General features: G+C 50.1%; 1 protein-coding gene across 2 annotated transcripts in view; it reads left to right on the top strand.

The window, feature by feature from the left end:
- Positions 1-27,099, top strand: part of HDAC11 (histone deacetylase 11) — a 241,746-nt gene that overhangs the window by 70,295 nt on the left and 144,352 nt on the right. For both annotated transcript variants that reach the window (XR_014968512.1, XM_085624814.1), the window contains exon 3: positions 23,442-23,542. Coding sequence is in view for 1 of the 2 variants with exons in the window: in XM_085624814.1 (XP_085480940.1) it covers positions 23,442-23,542 (101 nt within the window). In the remaining variant the exon portion in view is untranslated. The remainder of the gene's footprint in view (positions 1-23,441; positions 23,543-27,099) is intronic.

Raw genomic sequence — 27,099 nt, 5'->3', positions numbered from 1 at the left:
CGTCTCTGCTGCCCGGAGGAGAGCGCGCGCACCCGCCCGACGCGGTGCGCGGAGACGGTGCGACTGAGGCCGGAGCGGTCCTGCGGCTGCCAAGGTTCCCCGCCGAGACCGCATCCCCGGCGCGAGTCTGTAGCAAGCGGTGCGTGAGCCCTCTGAAGCCCTGCTGTCCCGGTAAGGAAGCGCGCGCGCGCGCGTGGTACCGGCATCGGCTCTCCGCGTGTGCAGCCCGGGAGCGCTAGGGGGATTGGCGTGGTACGCGCGAAGAGGCCAGGACAGCCAGGAGCACCACGCAGTGAAAATCAGGGCTGGCAGAAAGAAGTGGATGCGACAAAGGGCTCGGCAAGAGCACAGAGACTGCCCTAGTGTCAGGGGAGGTGACCCTGCGAGACTGAGGGGCACAGTAACACCTGCCACACGGGGAAAAGGAGTATTACTTCCAGGATTAAGCTACAATAGTGGGCTACGGCGGTGCAGCAGCAAAGCAGAGACAGTGGCCGGCCAGAACACCCACAGAGAAAAAAAAAAGAAGATAAAAGAAGGTGCAAGATAGCGGAGCAACCGGGGCCAGTGAGAAGGGAGAAAGGAGTGGCACCTCGAGCAGCACCAGGGTCAAGTTCACACAGCACCAGGGTCAAGTGCACACACGGTGCTCAGTGGGACCGAGCAAAGGGCAGAAGGTCGTCTCTTTAACTCTACATCACGGTGCCTAGCAGTGCGAGACAGGGACACATAGTGCCGCAGCATGGGGGACGACCAAGCAACCCCACCCGTCTTCTCGCACGCCTCTGTAACGCCCCTACCTCCTTTCAGTCAGTTGGCGGACCCACCAACCGCGGCGCCGCGGTGGAAGCGTTGGGTGGGCCGCCTCAACCACTATTTCACGGGGACGCGTGAAAACGATGGAAAGGTGAAGAGGTCCCTCCTTATGCACTTTGGAGGCGACGAGCTCTACGAGCTTTTCGAGTCATTACCAAACACGGGACAGGAGGACGACTACGACGCCGCGATCACAGCCCTCAACAAGTACTTTGATCCCCAAATGAACCCAGACTATGAAAGGTTCAAACTGCGGCAAGCTCGCCAAGGGGAGACGGAGACAATGGACATGTACTATGCGAGGCTCAGGAAAATAGCGGCCACGTGTACAGGCATAGATGTAAATGACGAGATCAGGGCGCAGCTCATCGCCGGATGCAAGGCCGTGTCACCGAGGCGCCTTATCCTACGGCAACCAGGGATATCACTGGATGACATCCTGATCCTAGCGCGTTCGCACAAACTCTCGGACAAACGAGCAGAAGAAATGGAAACGGTGAGGCTGAGGAACACGTCGGGGGCCGTGACACCCAAGTCAGTGCGAATCAAGGAGGAAGTGGTGGAGGCCGTACAGAGGCGCCCCGGAGGCACATCACGTCGAGGGACTGGGCCACGATCCCAGAACAGGTGCGGGTATTGCGTTTTCGATCACGGAGACCAGGAGAGATGCCCCGTGAGAGGACAGGTGTGTGCAAAATGCGGAAAAGCCAACCACTATGCGAGCGTATGTCGAGGGCGACGAGGCCGAGCACGTGGCGGCGCTCCACGAGGGCGCCCAGAAAGCCTGAAGCACCTCAGGCTAGAGGATAAGGAGCCAGGAGCGCTACCAGACGAAGCCCCAGACACGGCGTATTACGAAGACGACGACGACGCTTTCGTCATCTCATTCACAGGACGTAGAGGCAAGAAGAGGCGCCCGCCACCCATGTGTCACATCCTAGTCAATGGCTCGCCGGTACAAGCGTTAATAGACACAGGGGCGTCTGTGAATGTCATGGACTCCCACCAATTCGACCGGCTACAGCCAAAGCCGAAGCTCTCCCCGAGCAAAACCAGAATCTTTACATACAGGGGGACGGAACCACTTCCCCTGCGGGGCATGATCGAGGTGGAAGTAGCCAGTGGCACAAACAAGTTGACGGCGACTTTCCACGTCACGGAGGGTGGCACGGGGACGCTCGTAGGGTGCCATATGGCGGAAGACCTCTAACTAGTGTTCTTCGCCAACAGGTGCATGAGAGTCATGCGGAGGACATCTTGAAAGACTTTCCCCAGCTCTTCACGGGGTTAGGGAAGCTAAAGAACATGTAGGTGAAGCTACACATAGATAGGAGCATACCACCAAGGGCGCTCCGGCACAGAAGGATTCCGTTGCACATCTGCCCGCTGGTGGAGAAAGAACTGCAAGCATTGGAGGACTTGGGCGTCATCGAGAAGGTATCGGGGCCCACACCATGGGTGTCCCCTCTGGTGGTGGCGCCCAAACCAAAACAGCCCGGCGCAATCCGCCTGTGTGTGGATATGCGACTTCCCAATCAAGCCATCAAGCGGGAGCGGCATGTAACCCCAACGATGGACAACATCGTTGCAGATCTGAACGGAGCGCAATGGTTTTCACAATTGGACCTCAACTCGGGCTACCACCAAGTAGAGTTGGCCCCGGAGAGCAGGTACATTACCACCTTCTCGACGCACGTGGGGTTGAGGAGGTACACCCGGCTCAGCTTCGGAGTGTCGTCGGCGGCAGAGGTTTTTCAGAATGCAATTCAGGAAACCCTGTCAGGGCTCGTTGGAGTGATCAACCTAAGCGACGACATCCTCATCTACTCCAGGAGCCTGGAAGAACACCATGCCAGGCTTCGGGCGACGCTGCAGCGGTTGGTAGACTGTGGCCTCACGCTGCACAAGAAGAAGTGTGCGTTGACTTTTTCGGGTACGTGTTCTCCAGGGAGAGGTTAAAGGTGGACCCTCGGAAGGCGGCGGCAATCAGGAATGCACCCGTGCCACAAAACCTCATGGCTATAAGAAGCTTTCTAGGCATGGCTACCTACTGTGGACGATTTCTGCTGAACCTCGCCATGCTGGCGGAGCCCCTGAGGCAGCTTACAAAGGCCGGGACGCCATGGTCCTGGACACCACGGGAGGACGCAGCGTTCCAAGAGGTGAAGAAGGCCCTTCTGGACCAAACAACGATGGCATACTTCCACCCAGGACGGAACACAGAGCTGGTGGTGGACGCCAGCCCGGTAGGGCTTGGAGCGGTGCTGTTACAGGAAGCAAGGCCAGGAGTGTATGCTCCCGTGTCGTACGCCAGTCGTGCGCTGTCGCCAACCGAAATGCGATATGCGCAGATAGAGCGCGAGGCCCTGGCCATTCGCTGGGCCTGCCAGCACTTTCACTTGTACTTATTCGGACACCCGATCAAAGTCATCCCGGACCACAAGCCGTTGGTGCCACTCTTTAGTGTATCGAACAGGCTGGCACCCCCAAGGATCGAAAGATGGGCGGTGCAGTTGCAGGCCTACTCATTCCAACTCATCTACTGGACGGGGGCTAACAACTCGGCTGATTTCCTGTCAAGGCACCCCCCGTCCGGGGAGGAGCGAGTCCCGTCGGACGATAGCCTGCGGACAGAGGCGTTCGTGCGGATGGTGGAAGAAGACGCGTGCCCGTTGGCAATCACCAAGGCGGAGATGTGCGAGGCCACGGAGCGAGACACCACGCTCCAGCGTGTTAAGGACGCTCTTGTCACGGGTCGCTGGCACAGGTTTCTAGACGGAGTGGCAGGCCTGGTAGAAGAGGAACAGAACGCAAGGAAACAGCTGTGGAAAGTGCGGCACGAGCTGAGTATCGGTGAGTCGGGCCTAGTACTGAGAGGCCAGAACATCGTAGTCCCGCATGACCTTCAGTGGTGTCTAGTATCCATAGTGCATCAAGGCCACCAAGGTGCCGGGAAGACGAAGGCGAGACTACGGTCCAAAGTATGGTGCCCTGGGATGGATAAGCAAGTCGACGATGAGGTGCGGACCTGTCATTCGTGCGCAATAACAGGGTCCGACCCGTTTCTTGCCCCGGTGATCACTGAGGAGCCCTGCGACACGCCCTGGACGAAGGTGAGCATCGATTTCGGGAGCCTTCTGGATGGACGGCACACGATGGTCATCATGGATGCGTGCACGAAGTTCCCGGTGGTGGAACTGGTGTCGTCCACAGGATTCGCGCAGGTGCAACCTGCCCTTGAGAAGGTGTTTGCGACGTTCGGCCTGCCGGAAGAGATGAAGTCTGACAATGGCCCGCCTTTCCAAGGGCAGGAGTTTCAGGACTTTCTAAGATGCCGAGGGGTCAAACACCGGCGAATCACGCCCCAGTGGTCACAGGCCAATGGAGAAGTGGAGCGCTTCATGAGAACCCTCAACAGGGCCATGCGCATAGGGGTCGACCAACATCAAGATCTGGAAACATGCCTCCACCAGTTCCTATTCGCACACCGGCAGACACCCCATGCGACGACCGGATGTGCCCCGGCAACGCTCCCCCAGAAGCGCCATCCGCGAGGTCTTATCCCCGAAGCGGGTACCTGGATGCCTCCGAACCGGGATCCGGTGCGGACACAGCAGAAGCGCCAGCAGAATAATGACAAGGCCTCGACGCAACGTGGGGCCAGAGTCCCAGACATTCAGGTGGGGTTGAAAGTGATCCTAAAGGACAGGCACCCAGGCTGGAAGTTCTGCACACCCTATGAGCCGGAAAGCTGGGTAGTAACCCAGGTGCAGGGGACAATGATCACAGCCCAGCGGGGGCGACACACCGTCGTAAGGAATGTGGCATGGTTTAAGGTGATACCAAGCAACACGTCGGGCGGAACAGGCGGCCCGAGCAAGGGCGAAGACCCGGGGGAGGCCGATCATCCGTGCCGTCCGGGAGCGAGGGTCTCCGGACCAGAAGCACCGGCAATAGTGCGGCCAGAAGAACGCGGCGAACGTCCGAGGGGCCCCAGCCAGGGAGATGTCGGGGAGGAGTCCAGCACCGAGGGGCCACCTGGCAGCGTGAACCCTGCACCCCAAGAACCGGCGTGTCGGAGCCAAAGGTACCAGCTGAGGCCGAACCCGGCGGCCAGCCAAAAACTGAAGGACTATGCCTGTCGAGTGGATGGGAGCGAGGAAGAAACGCTCTAAAGACTGCGGACACACATGTAATCATCTCTTCTTCTTTTCTCTATCTCTCTCTCTCTCTCTTGTTTTTTCTCTTTCTCTCTCTGTTTCACTTCATAACATTGAAATCCTGCCGGTTTGTTTGGCTGGCTAAAGGTTTGGAGGGATGTAGCCCTTACGCGCTCAGGCATACGCACGCACCCCTCGTGACCGGGCGCGGTCACGGGGTATATAATAAAGGGGCCAAGGTCGCACGTGACCTTACGGCCGGACTATACAGTTGAGCAGTCGTGTCCTTGCTTGTCCGTCCCAAGTGTAGGCCGCTACCCCATCACCAGAACCACCACACGGTTGACCCCATGGCCCGCTGCGATCGTGGTAGACTCTGGCCCTCACACTTGGCACCTTTTTGGATCTAGAGTTGATGGAGCTTGCTAAGCATAGGCCCAACGCAGAAACCTTGCTCATTCTTGCCTACACTTTGTGGGGCACTGACCTTCTCGTGCCCTCCAGCGAGATCAGGGAGAGGCGGGGTCTGGAGGCAGGGGGGCCGGTTATCATTTTGTGTCCTGTGGCTGCAGTTTTTTTTTAAATGCATCAGCAGTGTTAGCAGACAACATTCCCACAGAACAATCTTGACAGTACACATCATGCAGTATATTATACATTCCAGAACATATTATCTCTTCCGATTGGATTGGACTCCAGGCGTGCTGTCCCCACAGCAATCGAGATCTCCCACCCTCTCCCGCCATTACCTCTTGGCTTCCTTCAGATACCCCTGTACATTTCCCACTGATTCTATATCTTTTCCCATTTCTTTGGGCAACCACGGCTCTCATATATAATTTTCTCTGCAGCGCAGCACCGGTCCGTGTCCGTTTTCCAATGCGCCACTGTCGGTGGCTGGCTGGCACCCCATGCCCCTGCAATATTTCTCTTGGCCACCATTGCAGCCACTAGGAGCCAGATTCTTTGATATTTGGGCCATGTTTGTTCCCCGGATACACAGAGAACATGCCACTGTGCCTCCAGAGGTATTACAGTTCTGAGGACCTCTGACATTACTTATGTCACCTTACCCCAAAATTGTTGTATAATCGAGCAGTCCCACAATATATGGAAGAAGGTGCCCTTCTATTTACAGCCTCTCTGGCATTCCTCTGTGGGGATGTGGCCCAGTCTGTACATTAGTATGCTGGTAGAGTAGGACCTATGCATGATTCTCAACTGGATCAGTCGAAATCGCGCCCTGATTGCCACCTCCCTGGGGCTTTGCACCGCCTCCGCCCAGTCGTCCTCTTCAAGCAGGCCCACATCTGTTTCCCATGCCTCTCTTAACTTCACAAGGGGGTCTGGCAAATTGTTCATGATTTTCCTGTATGTATAAGACAGTGCCTTTTTGGGTATCGGGTCCAGCAGTAGTCTATCTTCCAGTGGGCTGTATTCAGGGAGATGTACCCCTTCCTTGATATGGCTGTGTATCGCATGCCCCAACTGTAGGTATCTATACTGCTCTGATTCTGCTAATTGAAACTCCTTTTGCAGTGTAGCGAATGGGAACAGGACCTGGCCCCGCCATACATCTTCCAAACGCATAATATCAATCATTTTCCACTTACCAACCCCCTGCAACCTACCTACTTCTTTGAGCATGTCACTATCCTACAGGAGGGTCTGCTCCGTCAACTTATTGTCCCACCTAAGATATCTAGTGGCTTTTGCCCACATGCTGATCACTGTATGCGTGTGTGGTGGCATATGTTTGTTTACTGCCCGGGAGTCTAACGCCCTCATGTACCCTCTTGCACCCATCGCTCAATGGTCCACTCGATATGCTGGGTCGTTTCTGCCCATGAACACCCAGTCATTAATGACCATCAACTGTGAGGCCCAGTAATATTTTCGGACGTCTGGTATGGCCAGACCACCATCATATACGCCTCTCTGTAGCTTAGCTAGTGCAATCCTTGCCCCCCCCACCATCCCTTAGTAACGTTCGTAGTTCACTCTCCACCTCCTTGAAGAATTTATCTGGAACTGGACACAGCGTATTTTGTAGAATATACAATAGTCGGGGAAGGGACATCATTTTAAAAAGAACCGCTCTTCCCATAAGGGAGATCGGCAGGGTCCTCCAGTGGGCCACATCACATCTTAACCTGTCTAGTTGCGGTTGTAGTTTCATTGAGAGAAAGTCAGTATCTGTCTTTGTAATTTGTATGCCCAAATATTTGAAGTTATCCTTAACCTGCAGTTGGGTTCCTGTCCCTAATAGTGGCGGAGGACCATCTGACAGCATACACAACAGGGATTTGTCCCAATTAATTTGGTATCCTGAGTAACTACCGAATAGGTTAAAGATCTGTAGGAGCCGGCTCACCGTGAATCTTGGCCGCGTCGCGTACAGGAGGACATCATCGGCGTAGAGCAAGATTTTCTCTTCCCATTGCCCCCCCCCATATATACCAGACGACACAGGATCCGTTCTTACCCAGGCTGCCAACGGCTCCAGCGCTAGTGCTGTGGCTGCAGTTTTGATTGATACAGGCACTGACAGCCTGGCTGAGCTGTGTTCACACTTAACACAGAAGGTGGAGGTCTGCTTGTGGCCCCCTGCTGCCTGGGTCTGGTGGTAGGACAGGACCGGCAACTGACTGGTGGGCACTAGTATCGCCTGGAGTGCCAAGTTAGATGAACCAGTAGCAGCTGTTACTGGATGCGGGGTGGAGGGGCGAGCGTAATGGTAAAAAAATAGGACTTACCTGAAACGGACGGATGGCCGCCTCTCCTCTGTCCTCTTCATCTTCCGGTATCCAGTCCCAGCCGGCAACAGCAGGAAGCACCCGTGCGTACAGGCTCTCCTGAACCAATCACAACGATGCAATGCAGTGTTGTGTTTGGTCTGAGTGCCGTGGTTCACCGCTCAGACGGGGACAGGGAGCCTTTGCATGTTCCTCGCCAGGCTGTGTAATGCAGACTGGTGGGGAGCATGCACAGTGTGCATGACTGCTTGGCCGGACCAAGAGAGTCGGTCAAGCAGTTATGCGCACTTAGGGATTGCAAACCACTCCTCACCCTGCGCTTCCATAGGAAAAATACAATGATAATAACTATACTTTCCTTTTGAACAGTGGGGTGACGCTTCTCCACCTTAGTGGAGGAGCCGCCCCTGGCATGAGCGATGGGGGAAAACAGATCAGAGACAAGCTAAACTCTACTTCGAGAACCGCAGACAGGCGCACATGATGGACCCCTCTACCGAGGACTCCTTGCCTGACCAGAGCAGCGGAGATGCCCCGCCACCAAAGCCGGATAGTCACCCCATGTTCCTTGACTTGAAACAAAGCCTAACTGCCATTGACACTCGAATAGACCACCTTGCCGACAGGTTTAACCACCTCAAAGAAAAAGTGAATAAACACAATGACCGCATAGAGCCGCTTGAAAGCCATAACTCGGAGGAAAAAGATGTGCATTCCGTGGCCAGGGAGAAGCGACTGCATATGGAGAATGTGCCCAAGTCGACATCGATGGACAGAATGGAGGACTAAGTGAAGGGAATTTTGCGAGCACTCTTTGGGTAGGCACTCTCCGCTATGTTTGCTGTGGAGCGTGCCCACAGGTCTCTTGGGCAGAGACCCCTGCTGGGATCTCTGGCATGGGCCATCGACGCCTGCCTACTAATAATAGCCAAGACGTGGGCCTCGTGGAGCAGTTTTGGAGCACCTCAGTGACAAAGATTAGCCCTAAGACTCTCATGTGTCTAGCAACTCACTAGACGTGTGCGGGACAAAGATTTTGCTCCTGATATGGTCTCCCCCACAGTGCTTGACTGGCTGTGAACACAGTTTGATCTGTTTGGGAGGATCATCTTGCTGGACCACATTCTCAGTCCTGCTGATTCTGGTAAGAGGGTGCCACCTAGAGCTCGTGATGTTCTAGCCACCCATGTCTTTAACCCTGGTGGCAGAGCTAGCGGTGACGATCGATATCTGACAGTCCTGCTGTAGCTGCCTGGCGAGGTACGGCCCCTTGTAACTGCTCCCTCCGGCCATTCGGCTACTCACTGGTTGGGAGAGAGCAGCATGTCTAGATACCCCTCATGGGATGAGTCCCTGGAGAGTTCTCCCAGTTCACTGCTGGGCGTTGAAAGGAAAGTGGTTTGGGGAAATTTAGCCCAATTGGGGGGCCAAAGTGGGAGATGGGGGGGGCTGTATGGTTGTTGCTGATGGTCGCAACCCCTTAGCTGCTTAATGTTTTCCCTGTTTTTTCCTTTAGTTCCACTCAGCACATAGTTACTGGATCGCACGGCTGGTGATTGGTCATTAGGCTGCAGGAGTGCCACTTCACTAAACCCTTATTATCCATGCAGTCAATGAAAGTTTTAACCTGGAATGTCTGGGGCCTAAATGATGGGCACAAGGCGTGACATGTCCTTGCATACCTGCAGAGACGCTCTGTAAACGTCTGCTTCCTGCAAGAGTACCCAGGCGTGGCTACACGCGGCGTGGGCGTGAGAACGACACATGTCATACTACTCCAGTTATGCCCATGGTGTAGCAATAATTATTCACAAGGGTCTACTGTGGCGCATGTGATGTGTAATACATGACATACTATGTTCTGCTTTCTGGTATATTACATGGTTACCCGATTAAGCTTCTCTTAGTGTAGGGACTCAAATTGGATGACCCCCAATTCTTTGCAGAGGTGTGGCGAATAGTGGGCTCACTGGGCATGGGTTAGACTATATGGGGCAGAGATTTTATTGTAGTACTAGACCCCGTTGCGGACAGATCCAGTGACTCTAGACGCCCGCAGGCAGCCACTCAGTTGTGCCTGTTCATGGAGGATTTTGACCTTGTCGATCTTTGATGCACCGAATACTTAAACGATGCCAAAGGGGCATGCAAAGCAGCAATGCATACCACATGGTAATGCATTGACTATTGGTTGGCGTCGCGTGATGATGACGCATGGACCGAGCGGGTCTTCCACTTGCCTCGGACACTGTCCGATCATGCTCTAGTCCTGCTGAAACTGGTTCTCCCAGATAGTCCCTTGCATACATTTTCCTGGAGGCTTCCGGCCAGCGCATTACACGACCCAGTGTTTAGGGAAGAAATCCAATCTGCCATAGTGGAATACTTTGAACATAATGATAAATCTGAGATTTCGCTCTCTACCCTCTGGGATGCATTTTAAGGTTGTAATACGAGGTGTGTGCATAGCGAAGCAGGCTAGGGTATTGCGTACACTTCGTAGTGAGCTTGTGAGACTAGAAAAGGAGATCAGTGTGTTAGAACTCCAATATTTTGTAGACTGCTGCACAGCGGTGCTAGCTTCTGTTTCGTGCAAACTGGTGGAATATGAGGAGGCTGCACAGATGGAGACCCATTGTCTTGGCAGGGAGGCCCAAGCTCAGTGATATGGGGAGATGGACAGGATGGGCAAAACTCTCCCCCATATGCAGCACAAGCCTTGGGCGAGCGACTACAGAGTAGAGTTGTAGGAACATTCTAACGTGTACATTGGCACTGGGGCAGTTCAAGGGCAAAGATTGACTTATTTTCCTCATTGTATCAGACTAAGCAGAGTACTCCCCATCGGACCACAACACCTATTTTGATTCCGTACAGCTGCTGTGGTTAGAGGACGGCCACTGACGATATCTAGATGAACCCTTCTTGGTGGAGGATATTGTCCGGGTTATTAATACAATGTCAGCCGACAAAGCACCTGGTCTGGATGGCCTCACAGCAGCCTTTTTATAAAGAATATGCCCACTTATAGGCCCCACATCTCCTTGCCATGTATGATGAGTCATCGTCTGCCGGCTTGCTGCCTCATCCCTACGAGAGGGGGTCAAGATTAACTGGGCGAAGTCCATCCTGTTCCTCCTGACGGACACAACAATGGAGTTTCCCCTGCATTTCCACTCGAATGGGCAGAAGGACCGGAGAAATACCTCAGAATCTGGGCTAGCAGATGCTAACTACAGGCGCTTACTGATGTGGTTGGATAAGCATGTGGAGATCTGGCAGAGGCTCCCACTGTCTCTAACAGGAAGGATGGCCATTTCAAAAATGGTGATCCATCTAAAATTTCTATATCTGTTTAATAATCTGCCGCTCCCCTTGCTGCTTTACTTATGCCGACAGCCCTGCTCATGCTTGGTGTCTCTTGCGTGGGCCGGTGGGCAACCCTGAGTTACTTGGGAAATACAGTTTCTTCCTTTCGAACAGGGGGCTCCGGATATGTACCTATACTATTACAGTGCTCAGGCGCCTTTTGCACATCACTGGCTCTTCCCTGCACAATTTCAGGCCCACACAGCCCCTGAACACGACAAGGCCGTGCTGTGTCCTCTCCAGGTGGCACTATTTATGTCTCCCAAGTGTCCGAGGGAGCAGATTGACTCAGTGGCATGTACGGTGTGGGCATGGAACGAGCTTCGAAGGAAGACCCGCATGGAACACCTATTTGCGCCATCGTTATCACTTATAGGGCACCCCACCTTTCCCATTACCCTTGATACTGGCACTCGCACTAGGCTGCATTACCTACAGCTGACTTCTCTGGGGTCCATCTAACCGACGGTACCTTTATATCATTGCAGCAGGCGCTGGAGGGACCTGACAACACCCTCCTAGACACTTTCACATGCTATCAATTACGGGCTGCTGCCCGCACGACCCACAGCTCATTTCCTGAGCCCCCCCTCGTCTTTCAAGTCCTTGAAGGAACTCTCACCTCCTCCTGCCCTTGCAGATGGATCACGCGGCTATATTCCGGGATGCAGGACACCACGCCAAAACGCATCCCTACCAGAGGAATACAGGTGATGTAGATTTAACGGCTCATCTCACTGATGACCAATTGCGGTATTGCTGTACCCAGTCTTGTGCAATGTCCCATAACTATACACTGCTTCTTGTCCATTTTAAATATCTGCACAGGTTATACTGTACCCTGGAGAGGATGCACAGAATGGGCCTAGTTGATGATGCATGCCGCTTGTGCTGCTCTGCGCCCTATGCTGACTTCCTGCATCTTGCCTTGAGCTACCCTGGTGTGCAGCGGTTCTGGTGCGCAGTCTTTAAAGCACTCGAAGAGATCACTGAACGTGCGCTAGAGTGCTCCCGCTTGCTGCGCTCCTGGGCTGTGTGAAGGATGTACCGCCGGAGGGGCACAGGTAGATGGCGCTCCTTCTGCTTGCTAAGCGTTGGGTGGCGATGCAGTGGGGCCGGCGCGTGACGCCACACGCAGCTGATTAGCTCAACGATGTAGCATACTGCCAGGTGTAACTAAATGCCCTTTGGAAGTTGATGCAGGCACGCGCACTACCTAACGATATCTGATCCCCTCTGGAGATATATCTTAATGCCCAATCGGGACTGTGAGAGGACGTGGACGCTGAGGCTGTTACTCTTGAGGCCATTCCCAGAGGTGCAGGCCCCAGAGAGGTTCATGTTTGCTTCCAGTTGAATATGCTGCCTGTTATACAGCAAGAGCCGGATTTGTAAAACTATGGTGCTACAGCTGTTTCCCTCCTTTACTAGTTGAGTTGCCCCTATCTGTCTCCCCTCTCCCTCCTGTAGTTGCACTGTATGGAAAGGAACAGTAAAAATTGATTGTTCTATTGGGATGTAGCAATGTAACCATCATGAACTGCATTTGCTGGATATCATACATGCTTGCTTTGTTTGAAATTCAATCTCTCAGTGTCGCCTCATGGGTGGTCGGGGGCACTATTATTGCGTAACTATTGCATTTTAGTGCGGTGATGCAGACACCAGCACTACAATTGATTAATCTAACCCCTGGTGCGTGGTAGGACTGCAACAGAAACACCAGTTGGAAGACTCTCCCAGGGCTATACCGGAGGAAGGTCTGATTGTGATTGCAATCAAAGAGACAGGTAAGTCTGAGAGCTCCCATCAGCAGATATTACAATTGAAGTGCCTTTCAATTCAGTTCAATTAGTCTCAGTTAATGCGTATTAGCAATGCATGTCGATTATTTTCGCAAGGCTTCATAAAACAGAGCCGGAGCCTTACACTCTCCTGCCTCCTGGGAACTCACACCACCGCCTTCTTGAGCCTCTCCCTCGTCCACCGGAAAATGTACTTCGACCTGGTTTATTCAAGTTGGGCATGTTTTTACTAATCATTATTGACAAGCTTTCCCTTTGTTCAAACCATTTTATCTGTTACAGTACAACACGAAAATAAAACCACCAGAATAAACAATTCAACATTTCAAATACAGACGCATAAAAGCTGTATTCCCAAATGCCTTGGCTACTAAATGACTTTTTAAGGCAATTTTTTCTTTGCATTATATCAAACTGGGGCAATGTGTAATCTCAGTGTTTATGGTTTAAATGCAACATGCAATTCAAGAGCTGAAGTGGGGAGCTTATTGTTAGGAGCAGACAAAACTTTCAAAACTCCCTCCCTCAATGACTGGAAGCGAAAAGCTCTAAAGAAAAGAGAGTATTCCACGTAAGTAGCACAACATCAGAAGGTAACAACAGACCATCGAAGCCTATTAGCAGGGAAGAATGGTCATTCTGATTAAGACGGATCTGCCTCTTCAAGTTACCCAGACATGGACAGACCCCCAAAGTGCATTACATCTTTATCAAAGACAACACACAACAATTCAGATGTTGTGCCTGATTTATGTGTCACCTGTATCTAAATTTTTAATCCTGCAATATCCATCCTGCATTCACCGTAACTGATCCACCTCACTAAACCATTAGAGATGTTTGTTAAGAACATTCTTGGAGTATCTGTGAGGTCTTGTAGTACCCAGTCCTTTAGTGTCACCTGATAGCATGAACCAATGGATTGGAGAAGAGTCCCCTTGGCTCTCACCTTAGTCAATATTTTATATACTATTTGTACCAATTCTATTTACATCTTTGCCACTATAGATATTACAGTTGATGAAGCTGGTGACATGGTGTGTCCGCTTCGTAATGTATTGGAAAGTAGTTGTCTTGTTTAGAGCATATATACAGATGTTACAATGCCCGCTCTTGTAGGAACCCCCAGGTGGTGTCAAGTTTGATATAGATGTTGAATAGAGTGTCCCTTAATGTGCGTCTCCTGCTGTAGGTTATGGCGGGTCTGGTAGAGATGGCATCTTTTAGGGTATTGTTGGCCTGTAAAAAGTGCCAGTGCTTGTTTATGACTGTGTATCTGTGATGCAAGTATGCTGTAGGGTGTAATGAGTGTGAGTTTCTTGTGTTTGGGTAGCCAGCAGAGCCCTGTGCCAAGGTGGAGAGTATCTCTTTTTACTCTGCTGATTTTGTCCTTAGCCTCCTTGAGTGTACTTGCAGGGTATCGTCAAGTCAAGGTCCTGTTTTCCATGATCTTTAGTTTAGTTATGAATTTAGAGTCAGAACTACAATTACGCCTGACCCTCATCATTTCACCGTATGGGATTGCTTTGATCTGAGATTGGGATGTGAACTGGTGGCATTCAGTATGGCATTACAGGCAGTTGTTTTACTGAATAGTTTAGAACTAATCTTGTTCCCCTCTATGTATAAATTGACATCAAGAAAGTCAATGTTGTTGGTACTCAGTTGATAGGTGAACCTGATGTTGTAGTCATTGCCATTAAGATGTTATGTGAAACACGTCAGTGAATGTATGTCTTCTGACCAAAACATGAGCATGTCATCTATGTATCGGCCCTAATAAACTATGTGTTCTACTAGATCAGGTGGGCAACAGTTCCATATGCGTTTTTTCCTCAAAGAACCACATGTACAAATTGTCAAAAGATGGGGAAAATGTATCCCTCATATCAACTCCTTGGGTCTGATGATACCACTCACCAATGCGGGTAAAGATGTTGTTTTCTAGGACAGTTGTAATCAAGTTGATAATCATCTCTGAGTGTTCAACTAAGGTAGGGTCTCTCGTGTCAAGACCCCGTTGGATAGCGGCGATCCCCTCTTTTTACGGGATGCTGGAGTTCAATGAACACACATCCAAAGTAACCAAAAGATTACCTTTGGTCCACTCTAAATCTTAAAGTTTGCTCTAAAGGTCCTTAGTATCTCTTATGTAGGATGGCAGATTGTGTACAAAGGATTGTAAATATAGATCAAACGTCTGAAAGTTTCTCCGCTGGTGAGCCTATACCTGTTATTATTGGTCGACTAGGTGGAAAAGTGTCCTATTTGAGTATTTTAGGGAGAATATAAATGCCAGGCATAATCAGAGGGTACTGAAGGGGAGCAAGGTTCTCCCCTTTAAAAGATCACCAATCTTGGGGATCCTGATAATGTCCCATACCACAAACCCTTTGAGCTTCCCGATTTCCTTCAGGCCTGTTCCCACCCACTGGGCAGTTTCTCAGGGGACCCTACTCTTCCATCTCATACAACTCTCCACCACACCTTCAGGCTTTTGTTGTCATTTGAGTTGCCAGTAGAAGCTTACATAGCCCCTTCCCTCCGTACGGGTAGTGCAGATAGGAGGTAGATCGGAACTGAGTTCTCTCTAGTGCATAAGTTGGGTGGTCTCCTGGTGCATGGCCCCAGTCGTTGATCACTACTAAGTGTGCTGCCCAGTAGTGTGCCCATATGTCTAGGAGGTCTATCCCCCCCCCTTGTATTAGTTACGCTGCAGCGTCCACAGTGCCACCCTTGGATGTCCCCCATTCCATAGCAGTTTCCTGACTTCTCCTACTATCTTAGCCAGACCTCTTCCAAGACCTTGTGGTATGTATTCTGTAGGATGTATAACAGTTTAGGCAAGGTCACCATCTTGTACAGGGCAGCCCTCCCCAAAAGTGTGAGCTGCAAGGCTATCCACACTTTCCACATCTCTGTGAAATTCTGCAGTTATTATCGGAATATTTCGGTTGAGGCTATCTTCACTAGCTGAGGTTACGTAGAGCCCTAATATTGGAACCACCCCCTGTCTATACACAGATGGCCAGGGAGGTCACGTGTTTATTGTGTATCTAGCATGTTCCCCATATTGCTCAAAAGTCTTAAACACTCCTGGGAGCGTTTCACTGAGACGCAAGACATATAGGTGGATGTCATCTGCGTAGAGTGAGATCCTTTCATCCTTTGTCTCTGATTCCAAAACCCAAAAGCCTGTAATGCGCGGGTGGGCCTGTACCATGCAAGCCAGTTGCTGCAGTGTGAGACCAAATAGCAGCAGGGTTAGGGGTTAGCCCTGTCTCGTGCCTCTCTCTCTTGGGAATTCCGCAGATACCGCCCCATTTACTCTGACGTTAGCCATCGGGCTCCTGTAGAGAGACGCTATCCAGTCTCAGAATTTTGGTCCAAACCCAATAAATGGCATCAAATGCCTTTTCAGCATCTAAGGATAAAAATACACGAGGATCCTCCTTTGTTTGCGCTGTCTCTAGCCAATTGTTGAGCCTGCGACAGTTAAATCTGGTCGACTCTTTGGCATAAACCTGATTGATCTTTGTGTATTAGGGAGGTTATCACAGTTATTAGCTGTGCTGCAAGGATTGTTACCAGAATCTTTGTCTCAACATTGAGAAGCGAGATTGGACGGCAGTAGCCACATTCCATAGCTGGCTTCCCAGGTTTATGGATCACCACTATCGTGGCTCAGCGGAGGTCTGGTGGAAGTATTCCCTCCTCTTTCACCTCGGAATAAATTTTAAGGATCCCGGCGTGTCTCTATTGGGGCCAGGAGATTTGCCTGCTCTCAGTTTGCCGATGGCAGCCACCCACTCCCAAGTTAAACACCCACCCTATTATTCAATGTCCCAAAGTGTTTATCAATCTACCATTCTTAAACCTATAAAATAGGAAAAACAAAGATTAAAGCTGAACACCCTCTCAATGTCTATCAAGATTCTCCTGGGGGCAGTGGTTTGAAGCATGTGTATCATCCACTGTTCCGTCATGGCCCATCCAGGATGTCAGTTACATTATCCATTAAGTGTTGTGGCCTCGCCAGGATCTGGAGAGCATCGGGCAGGGGAGCCTTTCTCCATATTTGCAATTTCCACCATCAGTGGGTGACTGTCTTCCGAGTCTGATGGCTAGTCTTAACAGGACAAGTCCGGCATGACGACTCCTTGTATTTTGTCTCGCCTTTTCTTTTTCCCCTTCCGAGTCAGATCTCCCTCCATGTCAGATGAGAGGCCATACTTCGAGGCTCTTCTCCTTACCAAAAGAGGTGTCCCAGCGTACGCCCTGCTCGTGGTGCCATTCCCGCATCTCCTCCCCAGTCTCTGAATTTTAGGTCTCACCTCTCCATGCGGTGCACAGAGTTGGCTGCCCAATCCCCCCCTTTCCTGTCATAGAATCGGACATTCCTCCTGCAGGTCCATGCTTTCTCCGGTGTTTGGAAGAATTGTGATTTATCTTCGTAAAGGACTTTAAGTTTCGCCACGAACAGCAACATGTATTGCAGGTTAAGGGTCCGTAGTATGGTTTTGACGGAGTCTGCTTTTGCACCTCTTAGGAGTAGTCCAGGAACACCGTGATTCTATAGGTTCTCTCCCATAGGTTGCACCTTTCGTAGTATCCTGTCTCGGTCCTGGAAATTCAAAAAATGGGTAATTAACGGGTGCGGGCGCACCAGTCGGTGGTTTGGCATTTAATGCCCGGTCTGCTCTTTCTATAAAAGCAGGACTCGAATTGTGCAGTGGGAAACAAATTTCCCAGCGATCTTTCTAGGAATGTTCCCATGTTTGGACCCTCTATCCCTTCTGGGAAGCCTATAATACGCAGGTTATTGCACTTTGCTTAAATTTCAGCTTCATCTACTCTCCAGGCCATTTCCTTCATGGCGGCCTGTAAGTCCTTGACTTCTTTTTGGAGGGTGTTTGTCACATCTTCTACTTCCGATATTCTGGTTTAGGCCTGTGTGACTCATTACAAAACTTTTCGAAGGTCTTGACGAAGCAGGGTGACCTCAGATCGCACCTGTCCTATTCTCCCTTCTAGGGCTTCCCTTGAGGATTGTATGGCCTCAGGAGTTCCGCGTTGTCTGGCAGGTGTGGTGGCCCATCCTCTGGCCCGACCTGGGGGACTAACACTCTTGCATATCAGTCCATTTTCCTCTTTTTGGGCAACTTAGGTTCCTTATCTTTGGCCATATTGATTGAACGAGGCTCCTCCAGTGTATGGTGACAGCTAAGATCCAGCACCGACTTGGACCCAAAGACCAGGGCCACGTCCCTCCTCTCCCAACACAGAGCGTGCAAGCTACCGTGCTCTCTACTTCTTGTCATTGGGATTTTTGTCGCCATGTCTGATGGAGTACGTTATGGTGTGTGTGAAAAACTCGCAGTGTTGCACCACTGATCTGCCAATGTTCTTTGTGATCTGGTGTAGTCACACCCCTAAATGAGATAACCAGCCTCCAGCTGGTGGGTGCTCACCACCCATCATCACCATCCCCTAAAATCCCCTAAAAATTTAAAAACTCATCTCTCTTTCCCATTATTAGATATTTGTTGTTTTGGTGTCATTTAGTTTATTAAATTGTACCCTATTTTTGTAATTCAGTTTGTGATTTTTATTGCTTGGTGTTTTGATTTTGTTTCTGTTTTGGTACTGCATAAATACTTTACACATTGCCCCAAGTTAAGCCTGTCTTCTCTATGCCATAACTACGAGTGGGTTGAGCTCAGGTTAATGTAGTGACATTTTAAGGGTTCACCCTGTCAAGAAGTGGTATATTTCTTGTGGTGGGCAGTCTCCCACTCCAAATAATAATCCACTCTCTTACACCCATTGTCTAGTAACTGTAGTTTTTCTTGTTTACTTGACAATGTTTGTGTTTAGTTCTGAGCTGTGGGTCGGTGGAATCCATCGCTCTCTTTTTTAGGTCTCGGCTAGCGAAGGCTGCGCTTGCGCAGTCTCGCTCGCGAGATTTAATGACTTGGAGAAGAGGGTCTTGAACCCGCCCCTCTTCTCCCCTGTTCTCCATTGGCTGGCCTCTTGAATGCTGGCCAGCCATTGGAGAAGAGGTCAGTCATTCCGATTAGGCCCCGTCCTTTTCGGATCGGGGGGCGTGTTTTTTGCAAGAAGTCTCATTCTCTCCTCCAGCCAATGGCTGGAGGAGAGAAAAGACAAACAAGCCCCCGAATCCAAAAATGCCGCTGCCTTTCTCCGAGGCATTTCTGCTCTGCCTCGGAGAAAGGCGGTGGTGTCCAGCATCAGGTTCGTGCAGCTCGCAGCTTCCTCCTTGTTCATTTTCTTTTCTGTCAGTCTAATGCTTCCTTATTCTCCCTAAATTCGGACTCGGGTCTCAGTCTTACTCACTCGCTCTCTGTCCTGACTCTGAGGCCCTAAACCCCCCCTCCCTCTCCCCGTTTCCGGGAGTTCGGCGCCTGCTTCCTGTTTTCCGTGCTGTGTCGGTCTGACCCCATTCCCCTCCCCTCACCCCCATTTCCTTGTTGTTTCTATTTGTTATTTTGTGTGCCTTTTAAACTGTCCTAGTAGTGATTGGTTAATAGTGTCTTGAAGTCCCTCCTTTTCGACTGCCGGGCACGCCTGTGGCTATTGGCCCCTTTACTTGTATACATTCGGCGTTGTTGCTGTTTGCTGCTGTTGTCGGACTTTTATGTCTAATTTGGGTTTTTGAAGTAATGCGATCGCTTACTCTAATGTGGGGATGTTACAGAACGTGTACTTTTGTTCCTTTATTTTTTTTGTTAGCTTTGTTTATTGTTTGAGGTGTTTTGAATTAGGGGACAAATTAAGGATCTGACGAAAAATCTCCATATGCTCCACTGGTATTGCTCCCAGCATTGATACAGTGACTGACTCAAACATTTGGCACGTTTCTATCAACATACGGCTGGGTTAATGGCGGAAGGGTAGGACCCACTGTTCTGCTCCGCCTTTCAACCGCCGCCACAGAGAGCATTCGCCGCAGTTCCTCGACCCTAGAGAGGAGGCTGTGGTGATGAGTCTTTACTGAAAAGACCGCTGAGGGGACGCCCGTTTCTATCAACATATGGCTGGGTTAATGGCGGCTGGGTAGGACGCACAGTTCTGCTCCTCCTTTCAACCGCCGCCACAGAGAGCATTCGCCGCAGTTCCTCGACCCTAGAGAGGAGGCTGTGGTGACGAGTCTTTACTGAAAAGACCGCTGAGGGGACGCCCGTTTCTATCAACATATGGCTGGGTTAATGGCGGCTGGGTAGGACGCACAGTTCTGCTCCTCCTTTCAACCGCTGCCACAGAGAGCATTAGCTGCAGTTCCTCGGCCCTAGGGAGGAGGCTGTGATGATGAGTCCTTACTGAACTGAAAAGACCACTGAGGGGACGCACCAGGTGGACTGACAGACAGAGAACAGGCACCGCATAGAGCCGGGATTGCCAACCGCCCTTAACGAGATGGCGTCGACCGCATGAAAAAGGGCCGCAAACTGACCCTAGCTGTGCCCTGGATGAGCGACACCCCGGGGAGCACACAAGACCCAGACATCGTCCACTTTGCCTGCAACGGAGGGGCCCTAGTCAAGGTACGGCGCAATAGAGGATGGGGCCCGTACATAAAGCAGTGCTCCAGGGAACTGAGGGCCCAGTGGTAATGAGGTGAACTGCCCCGAAGCCGAGCTCTCTGGCAACCTTCAGTGCACTCAGCGGCCGCCGCAGAGAGATAAGTGAGCAGGGATCAGCCAGCGGCAGGGTGGTCTACAGCATGTGGGTCAGGGAGACATCGCAACAGCACGAGACAGAGCTCTCTGGCAGACTTCGGTGCACTCAGCGGAAGGCTGCAGACGGGCACCAATGCATTCCCCTTGAGTTTTTTGCTCGCGGTGTCTGGGTACACCCTGTCGCTGGTTTTATGATGCCCATCCCTGCCACAATTGCGTGCCCCTCTTCGGCCTATTACATGACTCGCATTTAATGCCCATGCCTACAGGTAGCGCCACTGAAACTCCTCTGTGGACTTCAGGGCGCACACTGTGGATGGCTTAAGACTGCTCCTCCAAGGGCTGCGTCCTCTTAGTATTCTCATATTCACTGTGGTTTAAATCGCGTGGTGCCCATCTATGCACAACTGTGCACCTGCATGAATGCACAAGCAGGGCTCTTCTCACACTGTTGCAATGACAGGCATATGAGCGCGGCCACAGGAATTATGCGGTATTGGTGGCTAAATTGTGCCACAAGAAAAGGACAATTATGTGGTATAAGTTGGCGCTTTTTTATAGTATGACTTACTTTGTAATTTTTACACATGATAATACTACCTGGACAAGGATTTCACCCCATTAATGCCAGTTTAACAACAATATACAAAAATAAGCGACACAGATGATCAGTTAAACTTTTTAGGAAGGGCCTTCCTCTGCGTGCAAACCGGTCACCACGTTTGTTGTAACGTTTGATGTTTAAGCTACATTTGTTTCGAAAGTCTACAGTTTATGCAGCAGATGATGGAATATGTGGCAAATAATTATGTAAATAAGAAACCACGATGCAGAATAGCATAATTGCAGTGGTCATGAGTATACTTTAAATTTTCCTGAGACACAAGTAAATACATGTCCATGGGTTATGTCAGTGGGCGTGGTTTTGGGAGTGAAAGTTCTATATTTTTTGTTCAGTGCTTGCTTCTGTAGTTTTGGTGCATCGTGGCGCTGTAATGATGGGTATTGCTCTGCCTTCATAGGAGTCCAGGTATCCAACTTGATCCCTGTTCACATTACAACCTAGGCATTGCACGTCACTCAAAGATATCCCAGACGCACTCTAACTTCACTGGGCCTGTGGCCAGCCTCTGGCTCAGAGTGGGCTAATGTTCAACTCGGCCTCAAACAATGTAGAGCTGACGTCACACCGGCCGCTGAGAATGGACGCCCCCAATCTAGATTTGAACCTATGTACCTAGATGTGGAAGGCTGAACTCCTTACTAACGACCAACTACCTGTAACCCACACAGCTTACAACTCAGACCTCGGCATGAGGGGAGCAAGCTGACCCTTTACATTGCAACGGTCTCGGCATTGTTAAAGTTAGAGCTATTGGAATTGCTTATGACATTATTTTTGTTTGTTTTTAAAACATGTAAAGAAACGGCATTGTTATTTACAATGTCAATAGCTTAATCTGTGTGTGGGTGCAAATGCAATAGGTCTCGCATTTGAGAGTGATTAAGCTATTGACATTGTAAATAACAATGCCGTTTCTTTAAATGTTTTAAAAACAAAAACATAAACAAAAATAATGTCATGAGCAATGCCAATAGCTCTAACTTTACCAATGCCGAGACCATTGCATTGTAAATGCTTGTTCTGTTAGTATGTGTCCATAGCAGTTGGCTCCAGGGTACCCTGAAAGTGATCTAATTGATTGGGGTCTGCACATTTGCAACTTCAATCTTTTCTCAATCATTGAATCTATTCCTGGCTCTTAAATGAGGTCAGCAACTAGGGCCCCTGCCCCTTGGCCATTTCATTTCTCTGGATTGCTGTACAGAACGTCTGGGAAATCAAAGGTGAACTGATAATCTAGCCTCCGGCACTTGCTTCCAAAGTTGTAGAAATTGATACCGACCCAGCCAGTCACTTAGTTTGTGATCTACTCTCGACTATTTTGAAATCACTGGCCAAATTCAAGGGCATTTTTCTTTGTGCGGTATCCAGTATCTTTCATAGAGGTAAATAACAACTCTTTGAGAATACACAACTTTAAAAGATATACTGATAATGTCCCACTTATGGCATATGGTAGACCATAGGTCAAAACAAGTGCATGGCATCAATTCCAGGATGTATTGTTTTGGAGCATAGGACAAGGCAGTGGCACCAGGGACTTGAGTAGTGCTCTCTTGATAATAGCCTTATCAGACTGCATGTACAGGAAAACATGACATTTTTGGCTATACTTATCTTTTAGAACATAGTATGTTTGACAGTCAGAAGTGTTTTATCTCTTACAGATCCAAACATTCTGTGAGTTTCTTTTAAAGCAGGAGGGTGTGGTACACAGTTGACTGGAGCGCTGCTTGCAGTTGTAGCCATACTAATCTCAACTGTTCTGAGACTAATTATGGCAAACTGGAAAATAGCAGTTTTTCTTTACTCTCAGTGCTGGTAGGCATAGGTCTGTTTCACACATAAAGACGTTTTTCTAAGGAGGATTATCCTCCCTCTCCCAAATAGCAATAATATTTATGTGGGCACACTGGATAGAACTTTAATGTGTAATAAAACTGAAGAATCAAGTGCTTCTCAAAAAATGTTTTTGCTTTGGGTATCATGTCAGGTCAGTTGTGTTTCTGTTTATTGCTAATGATAGGAGACATTGTTCCCTGGCATTCTTTTGTGCTCTCTTACTCTTAAGGTGATATTAATCACTGATAAAAATGTTATCGTATGGCTTACGTATATTTTGTCTTGTGGTACATCAAATCTTTTTTAAAAGTTTACTCACAATTGACATGTTGCATGTAATGAAATTATATTTTATTCTCCTCTTGCAGAAGAAAGTTTCATTGAAGATGACACAATTGTGATGGCTCACGAAGCTTCTGAAGAAGACCTTTTGGTTACCCATACAAGACAGTATCTGAATAAGCTAAAGGTAGTAATTGCTCTCCTGTTTACTTCATGACATTGTATAATACTATAACTGTCATCTAGGTCTATTTCCCAAGTGTGTGGGTTTCGTTATTAACTCAGAAGGACGCAAGGCTGAGACAATCCACGGAAATTCAATGTGGAACCTAAACGGTTGCAACTTTGAGCATGACAGGGCCATAATGCACACTTCCACTCCTCAATCTGGAGAGCTACAGTGTGGTTGAACTCAAAGAAGTTTGTAAGGAGAGCGGGCTGCTCCTCGGCTAAAGGAGCACCAGGAAGGCGGAGCTCCTAAGGCTCTGAGGGTATGAACAGAGGCCCACCAGTTGCCAGTCACAACAGAGGACCAACAAGGGGATGATAATGTGGAAAGGCAAGGAGAGAACCTGGATACCAGTCCTGAGATTCAGCATTCAGGTGAGGGGGGATGACTTGTCTCCTGAGTTAGAGCTCCCTGCCAGAGCGGAGAGCACGTTTTCTTTACAAGGCCTTCCCCTAGAGGAGCTGGCGGACAGGAAGGCAGAAAGGGAATTCAGGCTGCAAATGGCCAAACCGAAGGCAGAGAAAACAGCTGAGGCTTAGAGGGCCTTAACAAGGAAAAAACTGTCCCTTGAGGAAATACCACTGGTCATGAAGGCAGAACAAAAGTAGGCTGAGGCAGAGAGAGCCTTGAAGGAGAGAACAATATTGTTGGCTGAGTCTTATGGAGCCAGACTTGAAAGCTAGACAGGCAGGGTCAAGCAGTTATGGTGGCAGCGTACCAACAGTGCCTCTGGAGACAAGATGGTCCTAGTGTCTGGTACCTGATTTTGTTGTGGGGAAAAACATTATCAAGTGGTTTGAATCTTATTGGGTAGAATTACAGATCCATAGGATCCCCGAGGAGGGTTGGGACTAGCCTCTGGAAGCATATCTGTAGTGAGGGAGGGGGGCCTGCAGGCCCTAGAGCAGGGGGGAAGGATGAGGTATCCCTCATGAAGGAAACCTTTGCCAGAAAATATGGCCTTACCCCTGAAAAGAGCAGGGAGAAGTTTAGGGACAGCCAGAAGCTGCCCAGAGGTCCTGGGTGAATTGTGTGGATTCCTTTTTCATGACACTGAATGGTTGGGTGAAGGGCAGGGAGGTGAATGATTACAAAGGGCTGTTTGCAAGAGAGCACATGTGCAGTGTTTGTTTTCCAGAGCTGCACCAACACCTGATTTATAGTAAGCTCACTGGTCCCAGGGAGCTTGCCAAGGAGGTGAACCACTACCTCAGCACCAGTGTCCATAAGAAGGTACCTGGAAGTGACCCCAAGAAGTGTGGATCAGAGCCCCCCAAGCAGAGTGAGAGGGAGGCTAAAAGTGACCTAGACAAGTCCCAGAGAAAGGGGAGAGGAAAGGATTCCCATGCCCCTCCTGTGAAACAGGGTGGAGGTTCTGTTGGGCGGTGGTCCCGGTTACTCCATTTCCAACCTAGCTGCTTTGATTGTTCTCAGCTAGGACACAAGCAAGGGGACCCTGTCTGTCCTAAGAAATCAACGACTGGTGGGGACTGTAGGGGTGGCCAATATGGTCTTAGGGGTAAGTTGGCAGGAGGATTCATGGCCTAATCTCCTTTAGTTGGGAGGTGAACTCACAGGGTAGTCTGGTGATCCATGAGGGTGGGAGTTGTCACTTCCATACGGTCAAGGTGAATGGAGTCCTCTGAGAGACACTGGGGCCAACCAGGCCATGGTAGTAAAAAAAACTGGTTTCCTCTGAGCAGCACACTAGTCAGGCGTGCAGGGTGACTCAGGCCCAAGGGCAGGACTTTTTTCACTCCATGTCCCTGGTATGAGTGGGATGGGGAGGTGACCTAGAGGAGGTCATAGTTATCGCCAGATGCTCATAGACTGCATATGGGGGAATGAGTTGCCCCCCGGTTTAGGAGAAGTGGAAGGGGCATCTACCCAGGGTGCCCTGACAGTTCAGATTTCTGGGAGTATTGCTTCCAAGGGGAGGGTGCAGTTTGGCATATAGAGGGGAAAGAGGTGTAAGCAGTCCACAGTGAGAGTACCAGGGGATCAAGGTTTGCCAGCTCTGAGAACTGAGCACCCCATGGCTGACCCTGTTGAGGCCCTTCGGACTTGGAGGTGCTCTCTGAGCTGTCACAGAGACAGAGGGTTGGAGACGTGCACCAGGCAGACCCCTGCATAACACAGAGTGTGTCATCCTTGAGGATGTTGGCGGTTCCCTCTGGGAGTCCTGGCTCACCAAACACATGTTCAGCCTTAGGGTACAGACCTTGTGCTGAGTGGCCAGTTGCAGGTTGGGAAGGAAAGTGCAAGTGGGGTTTAGAACACCAGGGTCTACGACCCTTACTCTGAAAAACCTCAGAGAACCCTGGATGATCTGGGGCCTGGCTCTTGACACTAGCAGCAGTCAGTGGCCTCTGTTAATGACTGTCCTTATGGCCAGAAGTTTACTTAGGTTGAGGACAGAAGTCTGATCCGAGGGGTAGAATGGGCCGCATCCCATAGTTGACCATGGTGCTACTCTCTGGGATGCATCTGTGAGCACGTTAAGGTTAGGTGCTTCATAGATGAGGTCCACAAGTACGAGAAGGGTTCCCTATGGTCAGTCCTGTGACTTAGTAGAGTATAAAGAGGGTGATCCACCTGAGTTCAGAGAGGCATAGAATGGACAAGTGCCCCTGCATAACAGGGCCCTTGTCCATGTTCTGCATCTTAAGCAGAGAAGTCAATCAAAGAATTGATTAGTCTACCCTGGCTTTTGGCTGGAGGGGGGTTCTGGTGGACATGGCACTTTCAGCAGGCACTTCCCCACATTTTTTGCCTTCACCCCCTGTTTTGTGAACCCGTTTTTGTTTTGGCTTTAACCACTCTGCACACTTCACCTGCTCCCCGTCCACAAAAGGTGCCAGTTCAAGATACTAGCCCACGCCTTCAGGGCTCTACACAACCAAGGACTAGACTGCATCAACTATAGGTTGAGCTTCCACCAACCCCTCAGACAACTGCGTTCCAACTCCCTCACGCACACTCCCCGCCTCTGCCGAAGGAGAAGTGGTGGCTGCTCCTTCTCCTACCTGCCTGCCAAGGCCTGGAATGGCCTCCCCCTGCACATCTGGACCTCCCCCTCCCTGCAGGAATTCAGAGAAGGTCTTAATACCTGGCTGTTGGACTAATCTACCCCCAGCAGCAACAACCCCCAGCACCTAGATACCCTCACGGGTGATAAGCAGCGCTTTACAAATCCAGATTGATTGATTGAAAGTGTTTGTGCTCTCTTCTTGAAATATGGTAGAATTGGCTTATACCCAATTGGAATATTTAATTTACTTGTTCGTCCCTAGTAACGTGGCATTACATGTGACCAGGACTTGTAAATTATATGCTACTAGTGGGCCTGCAGCATTGATTGTGGCACCCAATTAATTAGCCCTTAAAGATATCTCAGGTCTGCCACTGTAGCCAGTGTGTGCAGTTTTAAACTGCCATGAAGTTTAAAACCTCCTTTTCAATACATATAAGTCACCCCTAAGGTAGGCCCTAGACATCCCAGATGGCATGATACA

The sequence above is a fragment of the Triturus cristatus genome, chromosome 9 (assembly GCF_964204655.1).
Source record: "Triturus cristatus chromosome 9, aTriCri1.1, whole genome shotgun sequence".
NCBI lineage: Eukaryota > Metazoa > Chordata > Amphibia > Caudata > Salamandridae > Triturus > Triturus cristatus.
The sequence above is the reverse complement of the archived record's forward strand: the minus strand, read 5'-3'. Positions and strand labels throughout refer to the sequence as shown.